General features: G+C 42.1%; 1 protein-coding gene and 1 pseudogene across 5 annotated transcripts in view; both read right to left on the reverse strand.

Moving 5' to 3' along the window:
• Positions 1 to 16,412, reverse strand: part of CCDC93 (coiled-coil domain containing 93) — a 96,411-nt gene that overhangs the window by 71,496 nt on the left and 8,503 nt on the right. For 3 of the 4 annotated variants that reach the window (XM_023185200.3, XM_023185199.3, XM_023185198.3), the window contains exons 4-6: positions 10,633 to 10,744; positions 6,130 to 6,228; positions 5,352 to 5,408 (exon numbers count right to left, since the gene is read on the reverse strand). In XM_023185200.3, the coding sequence (XP_023040968.1) occupies positions 5,352 to 5,408; positions 6,130 to 6,228; positions 10,633 to 10,744 (268 nt within the window). Of the gene's footprint in view, positions 1 to 5,351; positions 5,409 to 6,129; positions 6,229 to 10,632; positions 10,745 to 14,494; positions 14,579 to 16,412 lie in introns of all 4 variants that reach the window. The other variant, XM_023185202.2, reaches the window with a different exon arrangement.
• On the reverse strand, positions 1,653 to 2,453 carry LOC111521650 (annotated as a pseudogene). The gene has a single exon (XR_002725019.3). The product of XR_002725019.3 is annotated as an ATP synthase subunit ATP5MPL, mitochondrial pseudogene (transcript).

Raw genomic sequence — 16,412 nt, forward strand, 5'->3', positions numbered from 1 at the left:
CACAGCACACTATGTGAGACAGAGGAGCTGATTATGATTATGATGTGAAATGGAAGGTGGTAGTTTCCATTCCTTACGTCCTTGGAAAAATACCACCTCCTATTGGGCAGGCTTTCTAGAAAGCAGCCAGCTATTCTGTGCAAATGAGATAGGGAGAAGAAAGTAATATACTTCAAAGAAGAAAGCAGGTACTGGGAATAATCTCCCAAAGGAAGAAAAATGAAGCCAAGATAAAAAAAGAATGCACCCATCCTAAGTTCGGATGATGAAGTTCACGGCAGCCTTTCTGCCTGGCAATCTGGCAAGAAGTACTAAAAGCCTTGGGTATAATCTTGACCAATTCCACTTCATGGAATAAATCCTAAGTAAATAATTAGAGATAAAAGAATAAATTTAGCTACAAGGATGTCCTACGTGATGGTCAAGTGAAAAAAAAGAAAAGAAAGAGATATAAACCGTATGTAGCTGAACTAGTTCCACACAATGAATAATCTACAGCCACTAAAAATGCTATGGAGGTATCTTTATTGGCATGGAAAGATTTCCTCAATATATCACTGAGCAAAATGAGCAAGCAACAAATGAGCAAGCAACAAAACAGAATACATAGTACAGTGCCTTTTGTTGTTGTTGTTGTTGTTGTTGTTGTTGTTTTTGCAATCTCTAATTCTTCATACAGATATTCACAACTCTATTTCCTGCTTGCAATATCAGTGGCTATCCCTGGCTGGTGATAACATGGGTGATTTAGTTTTTGCTTTTCTCCATTTCCTAATTTTTCATTCTTACTACAACAGTATTAGTACAAAAGAAAAATAACTGATAAAAAAAATCATGCACCAAAAAAATGAATGGGCTATATAACCAAGGATGAATGCAAAAAATTCAAACAGTCTCCTAAGGATGGCTAAAGACAATAAGCTAAAGATGTAGTATTTAAATACTTTTATGTTATGTCTAAGCAAGAATAAGTAAAAGCCTGTTAGTTAAGACATAAAGGCATCATGCTGACCAAAAAGATAACAACAGGACAGCCTCCACCTGACATCTATTCTTTGGCTGGGCAAAGGGTCTTCAAATGAGAAGTCACAGTCAATGTTCCCATTAGGGACTGAAGAGATGGTGGGAGAGGACCCAACCACTCTGCATGCATTTGAGTCTCTCAGACCCATGTAAGTAATATCCCAGAGCCCTGAAGTGAGTCGGCAATAGTACTGCAAAATTGGTGCCAGGAATATGTGGGAAAGCAGAGACCAGGTGAAAAGCCAGAAAAGTGGAGGAGTGCCAACACCTGCTTTGCTAGAGTCAGGTGTCATATCAAAATCTGCCTCCCTCTTCCTAGCTTTGAAGCTACAGAGGGAATTTATTAACTTTGCTGAGCTTCAATTTCCTGATTTGTAAAATGGAAATAATAATATATAACTCCTTGAGTGTTAATGAGGGATAAAGGAGCTAATGCTTGTTAAATGCCTATTGAGATGCCAGGCACGTGGTAGGAACTTCATAAATACATAGCAGCTCCACACCTATTTTATAAAAGGCTGGGTCTAAAAACTAGCCATCTATGTGTCTGACCTTATTTCATTCCTTAATTTTCCATTCATGACTTAAAATTAAGGATTTCCTTGCCTTTATTAAAGGAGGGATCTTTCTTTTTTTTTTTTTTTTTTTTTTTTTTTGCACCTCACAGATCCATTTATTCATGCCGTGAAGTAAATGGTACTTATACAAGTGTAGAGGGACGTTCCACGCTCCCCATCTAATACGGCTTGCTTAAATTTACAGGCGGACCGATGTTTTCTTTCACATGTACTCCAAGTAAATCTGGTTAGTGATGACCAGGAGCAGGCGCCGAAGCTTTCAAAGCCTTACTTCTTTTATCAGCGGCCCGGATTTTATAAACGATGAAGCCCATCAGCCCCATTCCTATCCAAATCTCCTGGTAAACTTGGGTATAGTAGGGCTTCGTGGGGATCCACACATTTTTAATAATACTTGGAAGCATCTTGGCGCAGGACAGATGCCTCAGAGCGCACCACAAACCTGCAGCCGACTCAGAAAGCAGGAGGGATCTTTCTTGAGGAGCATAACAATAAATAAAATTTTGAGCTATTTAATTTTTTGTACTGACTCACAAGAATAGGTGAGGGATATGCACCACAGCCCTAGAGTCTCTGCGAGCTTTTGGGGCTCTCATTTCAAGTCAGTTAAGGAAGGGCTTGCAGAAGTGGCAGAAGAGAAGGAGGAAAGTTAATGGTGATGGAGCTCAGCTAAGAAACCTACGCAGACAGTTCCTGGAAGTGAGGGGTGTTTTCAGTAGATGAGAAAAGGAAAACCCAAAGGCGAGCTTTAGCCATCCATGAAGACTCTTTATCATTCCTGCTGAAAATTGCCGATCAACTGAAGATTAAGTTCACTCACAAAAAAAGGAAATAAACTAAACAATACAAATTATAACCAGGGAATCACAATTGTTTTCTATTTCCCTTTATTTTTATTTATTTTTTTGAGACAGGGTCCCACTCTGCCACCCAGGGTGGAGTACAGTGGCACAATCACAGCTCACTGCAGCCTCAACCTCCCCAGGCTCAGGTGATCTTCCCACCTCAGCCTCCTGAGGAGCTGAGCCTACAGGTACATGCCACCATGCCTGGCTAATTTTAGTATTTTTTGTAGAGATGGGGTTTCACCATATTGGCCAGGCTGGTCTTGAACTCCTGGGCTCAAGCGATCTGCCCACCTCGGCCTCCCAAAGTGCTAGGATTACGGGCATGAGCCACCAGGCTGGGCTCATTTTCCTTTATTCTGATACTATTTTCTCATCAGCTGCAAACAGCATTTTATCTAGAGGCTCATAGGAGCACAGTTACAAAGACTGGGTTTGAGTCCTGCCTCTACCATCACCATTGTGACATTGGGCAACTTATATATAACCTACCTGTGTTTCAGTTTCCTCATTTTTTAACAAAAGCAACAAGAACAAACTACTACTTCATGGGATTGTTGTGAGGACTCAGAACAATGTTTGCGCACTATGTAAATATTTGTCATTATCACGTATTCCCTAATTCTCTGCAATCACATTACCAAGCAGAAGTGGATTAAAAACAAACAAACAGAAAACTCCATTAAAAATGAGAAGAAAAAATAATGTGCCTCTAGGGGCTTTAACTAATCTATGGGCATAGAGATGCCAGGCCCAGTTTCATTACTAGGATGACTGACAGCTATGTTGGCCTTTGCTCTGTGGCCGAAAACTATACCATTGTCTCATTCTCTACCCAGGGCTCAGAGTGAGATTTACACATGAAGATATTCGATGAAGCATTAAAAATGTTTAACGTTTGAATATGGCTTTTGTTACAAAAAAATTAAAAACAAAACCCTCAATATGTACTGTTTTGAATAAGTAATGCACACTTAGAATAAAATTCAAATAGTACAGAGTTTCTAGGGAAAAGAAAATTTCCCCTTCTCTCCTACTGCTAGCCTAGCAATTTCCTGCCTCAGAGGTAACATGATCATCACTGAGACGAAGTAACATTTAAAACAGGGGAAAACAATTGTCATAGCGAAGTAACATTTAAAACAGGGGAAAGCAATTATCAGATTGAACTACTTGGTTACTATTTGTCATGAGAAATGTCATTCGCAGGAATCTTTTTTTTTTTTTTGAGATGGAGTTTTGCTCTGTCACCCGGTCTGGAGTGCAATGGCATGATCTTGATTCACTGCAACCTCTGCCTTCTGGGTTCAAGCGATTCTCCTGCCTCAGCCTCCCAAGTAGCTGGGATTACAGGTGTGTACCACCACACCCGGCTAATTTTTGTACTTTTAGTAGAGAGGGGGTTTCACCATGTTGGCCAGGCTAGTCTTGAACTCCTGACCTCATGATTCACCCATCTCAGCCTTCCAAAGTGCTAGGATTACAGGCATGAGCCACTGTGCCCGGCCAGCAGGAATCTTTAACAGCATACAAAAGGCCCTACATTGGTAAGTGAAAAAACCACAAAATTATCTTTAAAGTATGATTCCAATTCAGTTTAAAAAAAGAAATATGTCCAAAAATTAAAAGTGGTTGCTTCTGTGTTGTGAAATTAAGGTGAAAACCAACCTTAATTTAATTCCCCTACATCTATCAATCTTTTTAAAAACTTCTGAGGATGCTGTAAACTGAACACCTATTTCACAACCAGGAAAGAAAATTACTCTGAGGCCATATCATTTTTTCTTATTATTGTTTAATACCGCCACCAAATCTGAAAACAGTATCTGGCTTTTGAGTGTCACCTTCTTAAAAATTTTCCAACCCTTCCATTTCCAAAATGGAATTGAGAAAAAAAGAAATTACAATCATAAAGTGATCAAGATTTATTGTTTCATAGGAGATTTTCATCTTTCATTACCAAACAATTGTTCTTTTCAGATTAATCACCTTGGTAGACCACACATTTATTTTTAAGATAAGCCGGCTTGGAATTCTTTTCCTGGAAAGACTCTGTAGCCAGTTCACAAAGCCACAAACACCAGAAAATGTCAATCTTCACAATGACACAAGGTATGTAACCCATGCCATCTGCATAAGAAGTATATCTGCTATTTCATTTGGGTGGCATATTAATATAAGAATCTATGCAACTTTATGAAAACCAACTAGATGTATGATATAATTTAGATGAAGTAAACAGCACACAAAACAACATGGTACATTATTTTCAGAAGAAAGAGACTGTGTACACAGGCACCTAGGCTTCGTTCCCCTCAGCTCAGGTAGGAAGATTGGGGGTGGAGGGTGCAGCTGACAAGGTTCCACAGCTCTGGCCCAGAGTGTTTTGTAAAGGGTCAAAGGCTCCACCAACCCTCATGCTGGGGAAGTGGGGACACATGTGCAGACTCACTGTGATTAAGACGTACTGTGAATGGGGACAAAGGCCATCCCAGAGCTTCCCGCACACAGCTCAGAGGCTCGTCTGTCTATGCAAAGTCATCATGGGTGTGGGGGACAGAAACCTCAAGTTATCATCCCCATTCATCATCTGCTCTTCAGAGCTACTCAAAGTTTACACCTGCCACTGGGATAAACTAGGAAGGGCTCTGTGTTTGGCTATTTCTTCCTTAAAACTGGAAGTGAGGAGAGAGAGCAGTAGTGTGGCAGGTTCTACCTGTGCATATTGCTGTCCTGGCCCTGAGCAGTGAAGCAGGCAGGGCTTCCCTCACACAGCCATCTGAGTCTAGCTCCTAAGCGATCCCTGCAGAGGGAAACCTCAGAAGCAGCACTTTTGTGATTTAAATCAAAGGGCTATCTGAGGCTACGCAGGGCTCTGACAGAAGAACACGGCCAGGGAACTTACTGAGAGGTCCACAACTGTCTTGATGGCCTTTTCTTTTCTCTTTATGAAGTCATCATCCTACAAGACAAAACAGAGAGAGGGAGATTAAACAAATCCCATGGGAAAATTAAAACTGCCTTATAAATTGATTTCTCATCATTACTTTGCCTGAAGAAGTCCCAATTTTCTAACAAATTGAAATATATTCTCCATGGGAAAAGGCTAGGAGCCCTGCAGATAGCTCCAACATAGATCCCTACACAGCCAGTAAGAAAAAGGGGGCCATAAGGAGTAGTGCTTAAGACAAGAGTTCTCATTTCATATCCTCTTAAGTATTGAAACCTCAGGTAAGTTACTTAACCTCTAAGTCTCAGTTTCTCTGTCTGTAAAACAGGGATAAAAACACCTATTTCAGGGGGCAGTAGGGATTAAAGAATAAAAGCCATAAGATGTGCTGAGACTGGCATGTAGTAAATACGTGATGGCTATATGATTGTTATTATTATTATTATTAAATTGTTAATATAGGGATGTTCTGGGCAAGCAGCCTCTTAAAAAACTTTATACAAAAATCAACGATTGCTCTTATAAATTAACAAAAGCCCTAGATCAAACACTAAAATTCAGAGAAAATGACAAAATTATAGAGCTTTGCACTCAGTGGCTATGTAAAGAGGCACTAATGATGTCAAGTAGGGGGTGGAAATGTAGGAGAGCCTGAGCTTACTTTGCTCCTCGGTGGGGAGTCTCTAAGTGTGCACTCTGGTTCTCAGCGGGACAAGAAAATCACAATACTGACCTCAGGGAGACTGTAAGTCTTCTGGAACTGGGATACAGAGTAGGAGCGGATATAGTCACCCATCTCTTCTTTTGTTTCTATAGCTCGTTTCACCAGCCACTGGGGAAGAAAGTGAAAAGATATGAGTTGCTAAGGACAAAATCCCACCGCAGTGAAGGCCAGTTCAGACATGGCACAACTCATGAACTCAAACCAGCACAGCTGAACTGACCAGGTGATAAGAAACTATCAACACATGCTGTCCTATAGGAAAAGCAACCAGCTGGGCAACTGAGATGTTAAGATCCAACGGGACCTAGTACTGAGTACCCATACAGGAGCTTCAAAGCCTTACTTCATATCCTCAAGCCTCAGTTTTCCTTTCTGTAAAAGTATATCAGTTCCCTTCACCTCACAGAGCTAACATAGGAGTAAATGAAATCACAAGTAGTAGAGTGATTTGTAAATACCTGAAGCACAAAACAAACAGAGCTATCTCCCAACTTCCTGGTCCTACTGGCAGATCTTCATATAAATCTTTTTCTTATGCTCCTTACCCCCACAGACCAGGGAAAGGGAGAGAACCACAAAGAATGCTAGTGAAACTCCCCATTTGACAGATGAAAAATTGTCCAAAATACTCAAGATTCGAGAATGGTGCATACTGAGTACACAGCTGAAGGCATTTGTTTATCCTGACGTTCACAACATTCTCTCTTACTCCTCACAACTTTGCATAGTACTGGATGAGTTTCACAGACCCTGAAGTGCCGGGAGACTATATAACTTAATCATGGATCCATAGCTAGCAAGCTGCATACCTGGGAGTCACAACTCAAGGGACTATTCTACAGCGAAGACTGGACAAATGGTTTTATGAAATGTTTCCCAGCTTTGTTAGGCTGATATCCAGAAACAGCTGCTCTTCACTTCTCCTAACTGAAAACTCCAGTTAGTATCATTAAAACACCACCCCACTAAAACCTGCAGAAGATCCAGCCACTCTGAGGGTAAAGGTGTAAAGTGTAAAAAGAGCCTTTGCTTCTCCTCCCCGGTTCTTCATTCATTCCCTTTATTACTGATGAATATCACAGAGGGGGTGCTGCCACTCCCTCTCCAGAGAGAGCTACTACATCTCAAAAGCAGTTTTTGGACAGCAGCTGTGTTTTGCCAACAGCGTATCACACTTGGGGAGGGTCAGCTACCTAGGAAAGCAGGCACATGGCACATGGCACATAACACGGTGCTGCACGATGCTCCCGCAGGGATGGGAAGAGATGCTTGTTCAAAAAGCGCAGCCAACTCAAGTAAGCACATGTTTAGGAAACAGCTGCTCAGAACAGAGCAAATAACTCTATGAGGAATATTCCTTGCTGTTAGTATCATCCACATATTTCTACCACTTCACCCCCAAACAGTGACATCAGACAAAGACTAAAATCCAGAAGCAGAGAGAGAAGATCAGAGAGCACTCAGAATGATTGTAGCCCCTCACCTGTACCCATCCCAGTAGAACTAAGTGGCCCAGGACAACTAAGAGCCAACTAGGGCAGTTGACTCATTGCTCAACTCAATTTAGCTCTGTTTTCTTTTGAATTGGGAGACACTGTTTCTGGCTTTTCACATCTGCTTCCCTTTCAGAGCTGCTTCCACTAATCCCAGATCTACCCTGAGTTACCGCTTGGCTGGATCCTGGAGAGCATGATCCCATTATGAAGGGAAAGCTTGTTGAGTCCTGACAGATGTTTTGAAGTTTCGAGCATGAAAGGCTATAGAGGGAAACTCTTGGACAGCCTATCTCTGCCACAGGTTCCCTCGCACTCAAGAAAAACATCGACCTTCACAGGAGTCACATGTCCGACACAGGAGAAAAAGATATGATCTAGAACCACCAGGGGCCAGAAATTAGATCTGTTTTTTCTTGGCTGGCATCCAGAGAGTGTTACTACAGCTTTGCTAAAATGGTGTGAACACGAGTGATGGGCTTCTAGAATCACATAAGAGAAGTAGGCCAACGGCTTACAACTGCTAGCCTGTGATTATTCTTTCACTGGTGCCCATGGGGGACAAACAAACAAACAACAGGCAAAAGCTACAGGCATATGGTAGGTTTCATCATTGGTAAATGCATTTAATTTGACGGATTGCTTTTTTCTGAGTTTGAGAATTAAATGGCCATTATTTTATGAAATGATAAAGCAAGATTGTAGTTATTTTTTTAAAGTGTCCTTGGCTGGCAAACTACAGGTGGCAACCCTAGGCCAACCTCCATTTTTGCTTTAAAATTTTACAGGTCCATGAAATTAAGAAATCATCACCACTAGCCTGAGCCCTCCCATCCTGACAAACCCTCTGGCATTCCACTCACAATGGAGAACATTCAGACCTTCAAAACACCCAGCTGACTGCAGATCACTTCCCATTCTTCTCACAGCCTGACTGGATTTTTTGCCTCCAAAGTCCTAGCGTAGGGTTAAAAAAGGTCTAATCTTTAAAGATCCATATGTTGGGGGAAAAGTAACAACTTCACAGTTTGATGATGTTGGAGGTTTCAGTAACAATCAACACAGGGCCCCAGCTTCCTATTTTCATAAAAATGATCAGGTAGTGTCCCCTTGTATCAGAAAGACAGAAAGGCTGACAAACATACAAATCAATTTTAAGGTAAAGTCTTGGCTTCAAATTTACAAATTTCATGGCATTCAACTTGAAGTCTAGCGGAGGGGAAGATTCAACACCTAACAATAGCAGGAACTATATAACACTTACAGAGCACTTGCTAAAACGCTCAGTCTTTCATCTAAGTGCTTTAGACATACAACTAATTTATTTCTCATCCTATCAGGTAGGTGCTATTATTTATTTCAATTTAACAGAGAGAAAGTTATTTACCCAAGGTCACACAGCTAGAAAGTGGCAGATTTGAACCCAGGAGGTCTCCAGGGTCTTGACCCCTATACTTCATAATCTTAACACAGAACTAGCAAACTTGCAGCTTCTAGGGCTGTATAGCTTCCTTCGCAGAGGCTGCATGAAGGGTGGAGTGGAAACAGCACAGGCTTGGAGACAGAGTTGAGACTGGAACCTTTGCTTGTCCACTCACTAGCTCTCTGCCCTTAAGCAAATCAATCACCTTCTCTCAGTCTCATTTTTCCCAAATGTAAGGAAATTACATTTCTCACTTTCCTCAAATGTAAGGGATTAAAATAAATGCTTCAAATAACTCTATTAGGGTCAGATGGGAGGTAGTGTTCACACAGCGGGCAACACACCTGAGTCCCTTTGCTCCTCCTCTTTCTAAGATGCCTAGTGGGGAAACCCATAGAAAAGAACTGCATAGAACGCAGTTGTCCCAAGGAATCTGTGGCAGATGGGTTCCAGGACCCTCTGGATACCAATCCACAGGTGTTCAAGTCCCTGATATAAAATGGCACAGTATTTGCATACAAACTAAACACATTCTCCCCCATAGTTTAAATCATCTCTAGTTTGTTGTTATACTGTATTTTTAAATTTGTATTTTTTTCTAGCTTGCTAAATTTGTATTACTGTCTATTGCTGTATTGTTGTTTTTATTGCTTCCCCCCAACACCCCCAAACATTTTTGATGCATGGTTTGTTGAATTTATAAATGTGGAACTGTGAATATGGAGGGCCAGCTGTTGGGAGCTGGATGGCATGAGCCACTTAATCGTAGGGGTTTGGGAAATAGCTGGAGGCAAAGAGAAGTCTCCCCTTTAGGCATTTACCCATACGAACTGAATATCTATAAACTGTAAGACATTCTGGTAGGTACTGGAAACAAAACAATAAGCAAGACAGCCATACAGACTTGCTCTCATGCCGCTTAGAGTCTAATGAGAGAAGCAGATAAACAATCCCACACATGGATCTACATGATTATAAACTGCAGTAAGGAAGATGCTGGTGAAGGAAGGGAATGTGGCCATAGGAGTGCATACCACAAAGGAACATGCTGTGGATTAGGGGATGAGGAAAGGCTTTCTTGAAGAGGTTTGGTGGAACTGAGATCTGAAGGGTTGGAGCAAGCCATATGAATTAAACAGGTAAGGAGAGAATGGAAGAGCATTCCAGCCCAAGGAACCAGCAATGCAAACGCACTGTGACAGGCGGAAGCATAATAAACCTAGGGAAATTGGAATGAATGTCAGAGAGTGACAGAACAAAAAGAACAAAAAGCAAGGAATGAAATCAAGCTGAATAGGTCAAAAGGGAACAGGGCATACCAGGCTATAGAGTTCTGTCTTTACCAAAAAGGCAATGCAAAGTCAGATGAGAACATTCAAAGATCTTATCAGGTGACAGCATGAAACTAGGGTATATGCGGGACTGGCAATCTTCTGAAGATGGCGACCAGGAACACCACCATGTTCTGCTGTACCAAATCATTACCACACCCACTACATTCAGGATCCAGGACAGACAGACCAATTACAGGACAAGCCAGGCCCATTACAGGAATTCTGATGTTAAGAGAACAAGAAACCACTCAGAAGCTCTCACCTGAACAACCGGAAATATGTGAATAAAATCCATCCCCTGGATCTGGTGGGGTTCCAACTGGTGTGGGCATTTCATCCTTGGCAGGACCGAGACAATTTTTTCTGATAGAGCTCTGTTCAGAGAAAGCAACAAGCAAAGAGTGAGGCACACTGAGTAGCCTTTACAGCATCTCTAAAGTCTGGGCAGCATCACAGACGGATCTGGGACTTCTCCATTCCAGGCTAGACCAGACCATGATGAGTTTCTCTTAGATGACTGCAAAATGAGAAAAATAAGCACAATTTCGTGGTGTGTATGTGCGTGTGTGTGTGTGTGTGTGGCCACAAAACTGCCTTCATCCTTTATTCTATCATGTTTTTCTTCCTACTATTTTGATGCAAAATATTTTACAAGATGATGGTGATGTTAGAGGTAGTAGTTTCTATTTTTTAACATCCTTGTGTAGTAAGATAAAAAGTTATTCGTGCCCCGTATTCTTTTTACATTTCATTTTACTGATCTACTCTTTCTAAAAGTTTGAAAAAAAATATTCTAAATATCATTCAGGCAGTAATTACCAGACCTTACACTAGGTACCCAGAATATTAACATGAAACATGGAGCCCCATTTCCAAAAGAGATTTGGAGTTCTCTGGTACAAAAATATTTTTAAAATAAATAGTAGCCTTTAATTTTTTGATACTCTAAAATAAATCCTAGAGTTGAGGGAACTGTATATCCTCACTCTTATTTCCATACAGAAGAGAGATTTTCTGCCTCTCATGAGGGACACTGACCTTTCTCCAATACCTTGCCTCAGTCTTCCTCCTATAGAAGACCACAAGGTGGGAAGAGAGGAACCAGGCTTCCTGGGGCCTCAGAGTTTTCTTCTCTGCAGGTCAGGAGGTAAGCATCCTCTCCTGCTAGGGAGGTTTCTCAGCTCAGTCTGAGCTGGGGCAGGACAGTTTATGGCAGCAGTGGTGGAGGCATTTGTATGCAAGTCTATTTTATTGCAGCTTGAAATCTCCTTCTTGAATCAGTAGGCATTTCATCTCTAGCTATGTGATTCCTGTTTCTTATACTATCTTAATTGGATCGGACTCAAGGGGAGAGAAAAGATACTCTTCAGTGGTGTGCCTGACCCCAAAGCCATGGTATGTAGCCTGGGAACACTGAGAAGCAGTCACCAGGCATGGTCTTGTGGCCATTTGGAGAAATAGGAGCTTCTGGATCAGCCTACATGAATAGGTTATATTGCCACACAAGATCCTTTAAAAAAATCTTAGCCAGTCACAGCAGCTACTGTGGCCTTATAAACAAGTATAGCACTATGCTCTAATAGACAAAGGTCCAGGTAAACAAGGGTCACTTAGAACTTACTAGGTGCTTCAAATCCAACAAGTTTTGGGTCTCCCAAAAGTGTTTCTTGTTCAAAGAAGTCTTGTCCACCTTTATCTTTCTCCAGTTCAATAATCCTTCCCAGGAGACAGATACCCTCAAGATGAACATCTGACTCAGGGCTGGGTGAGAGTTATTACTGTCTTATCTACGCTTCACTTAGTAGGTTTCATCCCTCAGTCCTAGTATTAACAGTAACTAGGTGACCTAGGAGCTAAAGTTAAGCAGTCCCCCAGGGAATGGTCACTAAGAACACATAAGAAACAGTGTCCGGTATCTGGAAAATAGCTTCACAAGCTGGGACCAAGATTAAAACTGCTGAGGACAACGGTAACACCCCACTGATCATAAGACCAAATGTCAGGTCCAATGTGTTAACAGAAAAAAATATGGAAGGGGGAAGATTAATCCCTCACTGCACACATTCATAGAAGAGAGGGAGGATCTACCTCCTAGAAGGGAAGCATATAGGAGAATATTTGCTGCCTCTTCCCCCTCACCCTTCCTCCCCAGCAGAAGCAGGGGTGAGGAGTGATTTATTCAAAAGTCCTCAGAGGGGCCGAGCATGGTAGCTCATGCATGTAATCCTACTGCTTTGGAAGGCCAAGGCAGAAGGTCACTTGAGGCCAGGAGTTTGAGACCAGCCTGGGCAACATAGTGAGACCTTGTCTGCATAAAAAAATTTAAAAATTAGCTAGGCATAATGGTGCATTCCTACAGTCCCAGCTACTCAAAAGGCTGAGGCAGGAAGATCACTTGAGCCTAGGAGTTTGAGGGTGCAGAGAGCTATGATCATGCCACAGCACTCTGGCCTGGGCAACAGAGTGAAACTCTGTCTCTTAAAACAAAAGTCCTGAGAGGATGAAGAAAATTGTCATGCAGCTCTCAGCCACTCCTGGTGCCCTTCCCTTCTGGGCAGCCTGTCTTTGGGACACATGCATCTTTTCTGCCATAAGATGTGCTGCCTGCCCTACAGGGGAAGCCTGTGGTTGTCCAGGTCAGCTTGGGACTCGCATGGGATAGCTTGGTAGTCAAGCACCAACAAACCCATTTGGCAACATATCTGAGGCTCTCTCTCTGATAAGCTTGTTTTAAATTTTGATCTCCGTCAGACTTTTATGGCTTATTTAATTTCCTTGAAAGTTGTAAGAAGAGATGAGTCTTCAACTGGTTCTGCTGCCTAAACTCCAAGCTTAGCAAATGAAAATGAGTATCAGTCCTGGTTTTGCTCAATGCAGGTCCTAACTAACTATACAGGGGCATGTGATCAATACAGCCTTTCCTTAGTTACATTTTGGTTCAGCAAGAGGAGAGCTCCCTCTTGTGGTTTCAGATACATTGGTTTGCATAGAGTTACCAACTGCCTAGAACCATGGTCGCTTAAAAACAAGAGGCTGGGACCCACACCACCATCCAGCCTAACCCCCTGCCTTCAGACACGGCTCTTCCTGGCCACTCTTCAGAGCCAGCCTATTCACCCAGTTCATAAAGGCCCAGAGAGAAGGTCATCCTAGGATTAACAACTCTCTTAAACCCACCTCTCAGAAATTACTGCCAAGTCTGGGCAGTCCTGGCAGCCAAGGTGAGGACATGGAGGAAAATGCAGGCAGGCTGGGGGCAGGGAAAGAAAGTAAGAAAGACTTCTTCCAGAAATCTAACAATCTCTTTTCAGCTTCTCCCTGTGGCTCAAGGTGGATCCCTCAGATTTCCTAAAAATCATAGAAAGTGACAATTACAGAGGTCACCAGGCAGGTTTCCTAGACTAAGATTTTAACACGCCCAGCTGTGATTAGTTTGACTCCTTTAGTTTTTAAGAGTGTTCAGTGCACTGTTTTCTTCTCCCCTGCAAACAGTTTGAAAGAGAATGAATTAAGCCTGGGTCTAAATTCAAGCTCCACCACCAACTCTGAAACTTTTGTCAAGTAACTCGGTGCAGGTCCAATACTCCTATCATAAAACTAGGGATAATCCCTACTCAAAGGCGGCAGTGAAGGTAAAATAATAAAATACACATGCAAGTGCTTGGAACACAAATGCCCACTACAATGTCTGTTGTTGAAATGAACTCAGTTATAAATGTAAAATCTCATTTACGGGCCTCCGGCCATAGGGCCCTCTGTTAATGGGGCTTCAGAAGAGGATAGAAGTAGAGGATAGAAGCTTATGGAACTCTCAGCAAAGAAGGATGACAAGGAACAAGACTTCAATTGGGGCACATAAAGAAGACAGCTTGAGAGGCAACCATGCCCTCAACAGGCAAGTGTGCTCCTTGGACGTATGTCCAGCCCACCCGTTAAATTGACTAGATATACTGGAAAACTGCAAACACAGGACGGTTTTAGTCTAAACTGCACCTAACCAGAAACTCTATGGTGGGGGGAGAACTCCAAACAGAACACATTCCAAAACCAGACAGACATGATTTTTAGATGACTCAGTACCCTGTGGCTATAATGTCTTCTACAGATAATAAAGAATGAGCTACCTGATGTACTGCTGAGTCTGGTGGGTCCTTAGTCACGTAAACCCGTCTCCAGCTTTGCCCACAGTTACAGTTCATGGCTCTGCACTTAAGAAACACACATCAAGCACTTACCAGAGAATATAACACATCCTCAATCCCTTATCCAAACCCTTTGAGTCAGATGTGTTTCAGAATTCTGAAATTTTTAGATTTACTTCCTTAGAATACCTAAGGGGTACATATTACATATTATGTAAGAACCCAGGAAAATCTAGAGTCACACTCTATAATAAAAAAAATTTATTCAGCAAAACGTATGAATATTCACATAAGTGGATCAATAAAGCTATAAATTCAGTCAATTCAGGCCATGTTTTGCTTCCAAATAAGCTTTGTATCCAAACTCCAAAAGAAGAAAAAACAGTTTTCAGTGTCTTTTAGATTTCAGAAATATAGACAACGAATTGAGAAGACATAGAAAAATACTGTGTCCTCCTATCTATTAAAAGTATAATGGAATGCTGCCACTGATGGTAGTCTATCATATCCCCTAAGGATATCGAAATGAAAATGGGGCCTACCAACCACTGGAAAACGCAAGGGGAATTTAGGAAGAAAGCACATGCGGAATCAAAGAAATGGCAAAACTAGACAACGCAATGAAAAGAAATACCAGCACATCAAGGGTGCCACAGGTATAGGAAGCAATGAGGTCAAAGACAGAAGCTTCCAAGAAGAGCATCCTCAAGAAGACAATGAATTCATGCTAGTAAACAGCCTGATTAAGAAGCATAGGCCAGGCACGGTGGCTCACACCTCTAATCCCAGGAGGCCAAGGCGAGAGGATCGCTTGAGCCCAGGAGTTTTAAGACCAGCCTGGACAAGATGGTGAGACCCCATCCCTACAAAAAATTTAAAAATTAGCTGGGCATGGTGTTGTATGCCTGTGGCTCTAGCTACACAGGAGGCTGAGGTAAGAGGATCACTGGAGCCCAGGAAGTCGAGGCTGCAGTGAGTGGTGTTCACAGCACTGCACTCCAGCATGGGTGATAGAGCGAGGCCCTGTCTCAAAAAAAAAAAAAAAAAAAAAGCTGGCTGATCTGAGCTACAGCTAAAGGCATATGCTTCTTTTGTCAACCAAAAAAAAAAAAAAAAAAAAAAGGCAATTAGAAACTTAAGGGGAAAATGTTGTATAAAGTAAATTACAACATTCCTGATGCTCAGTAACCCACAGATACCGCCTCCACTTGGCTGCCAGAAACACAGGGGCAAATCTTTGGCCAATTGTAGGAAAACAAAGCATTTCGTGATCCATCACTGTGGTAGTCTTATTCCCAACTCTGCCTTTGGTCCCCACTTTTTTCCCCCTTTTGCTTCATTTTCCCACCATTATTGCTTCATATGTTATTTATAAGACATCTTTGTTCCTTTTGGAAGTGTTTTCTCTTGGAAGAGGGTAATACTTCAGAGAAATGAATAAACAGACTGTCACAGAATCATGCATATCTGAGGTCAGGAATCTCTCCTGACGGGTAAGAGAACTGAGGCCCACAGAAGGAGTGGCTGTCTGAAGGTCACACCGAGGTCCACTGGAGGGCTGGGAGAAGAACCAGGTATCCCAAATGGTCTAATGAAATGGCCAAGCCCCTGGTGAGCTGGTGCACTACAGAAGACTGGGCAGGGTATGCTCAGGTGAGATCTCTAGCAAGGAGCCCATGCTGCTTTCTCTCAAAGACAAGGCAAAGCGAGGCTCTGCCTTACACAGAGGCAATGGGGAAGGAAGGCATCTCCTTTCCTCTTCCTAACCAACTTCCACCCGTATTAGCTGTCTTTGGAAAGATAAACTAAGTAGTCACTACAAACTTCGATCTAGCTGTGTGACCTTGGCTTCTTTCAGTCTCAGTTTCATTTGTAAAGCAGGGATAATACCTATTGTGAT

This window comes from Piliocolobus tephrosceles, chromosome 11 (assembly GCF_002776525.5).
Source record: "Piliocolobus tephrosceles isolate RC106 chromosome 11, ASM277652v3, whole genome shotgun sequence".
Classification (NCBI taxonomy): Eukaryota; Metazoa; Chordata; class Mammalia; order Primates; family Cercopithecidae; genus Piliocolobus; species Piliocolobus tephrosceles.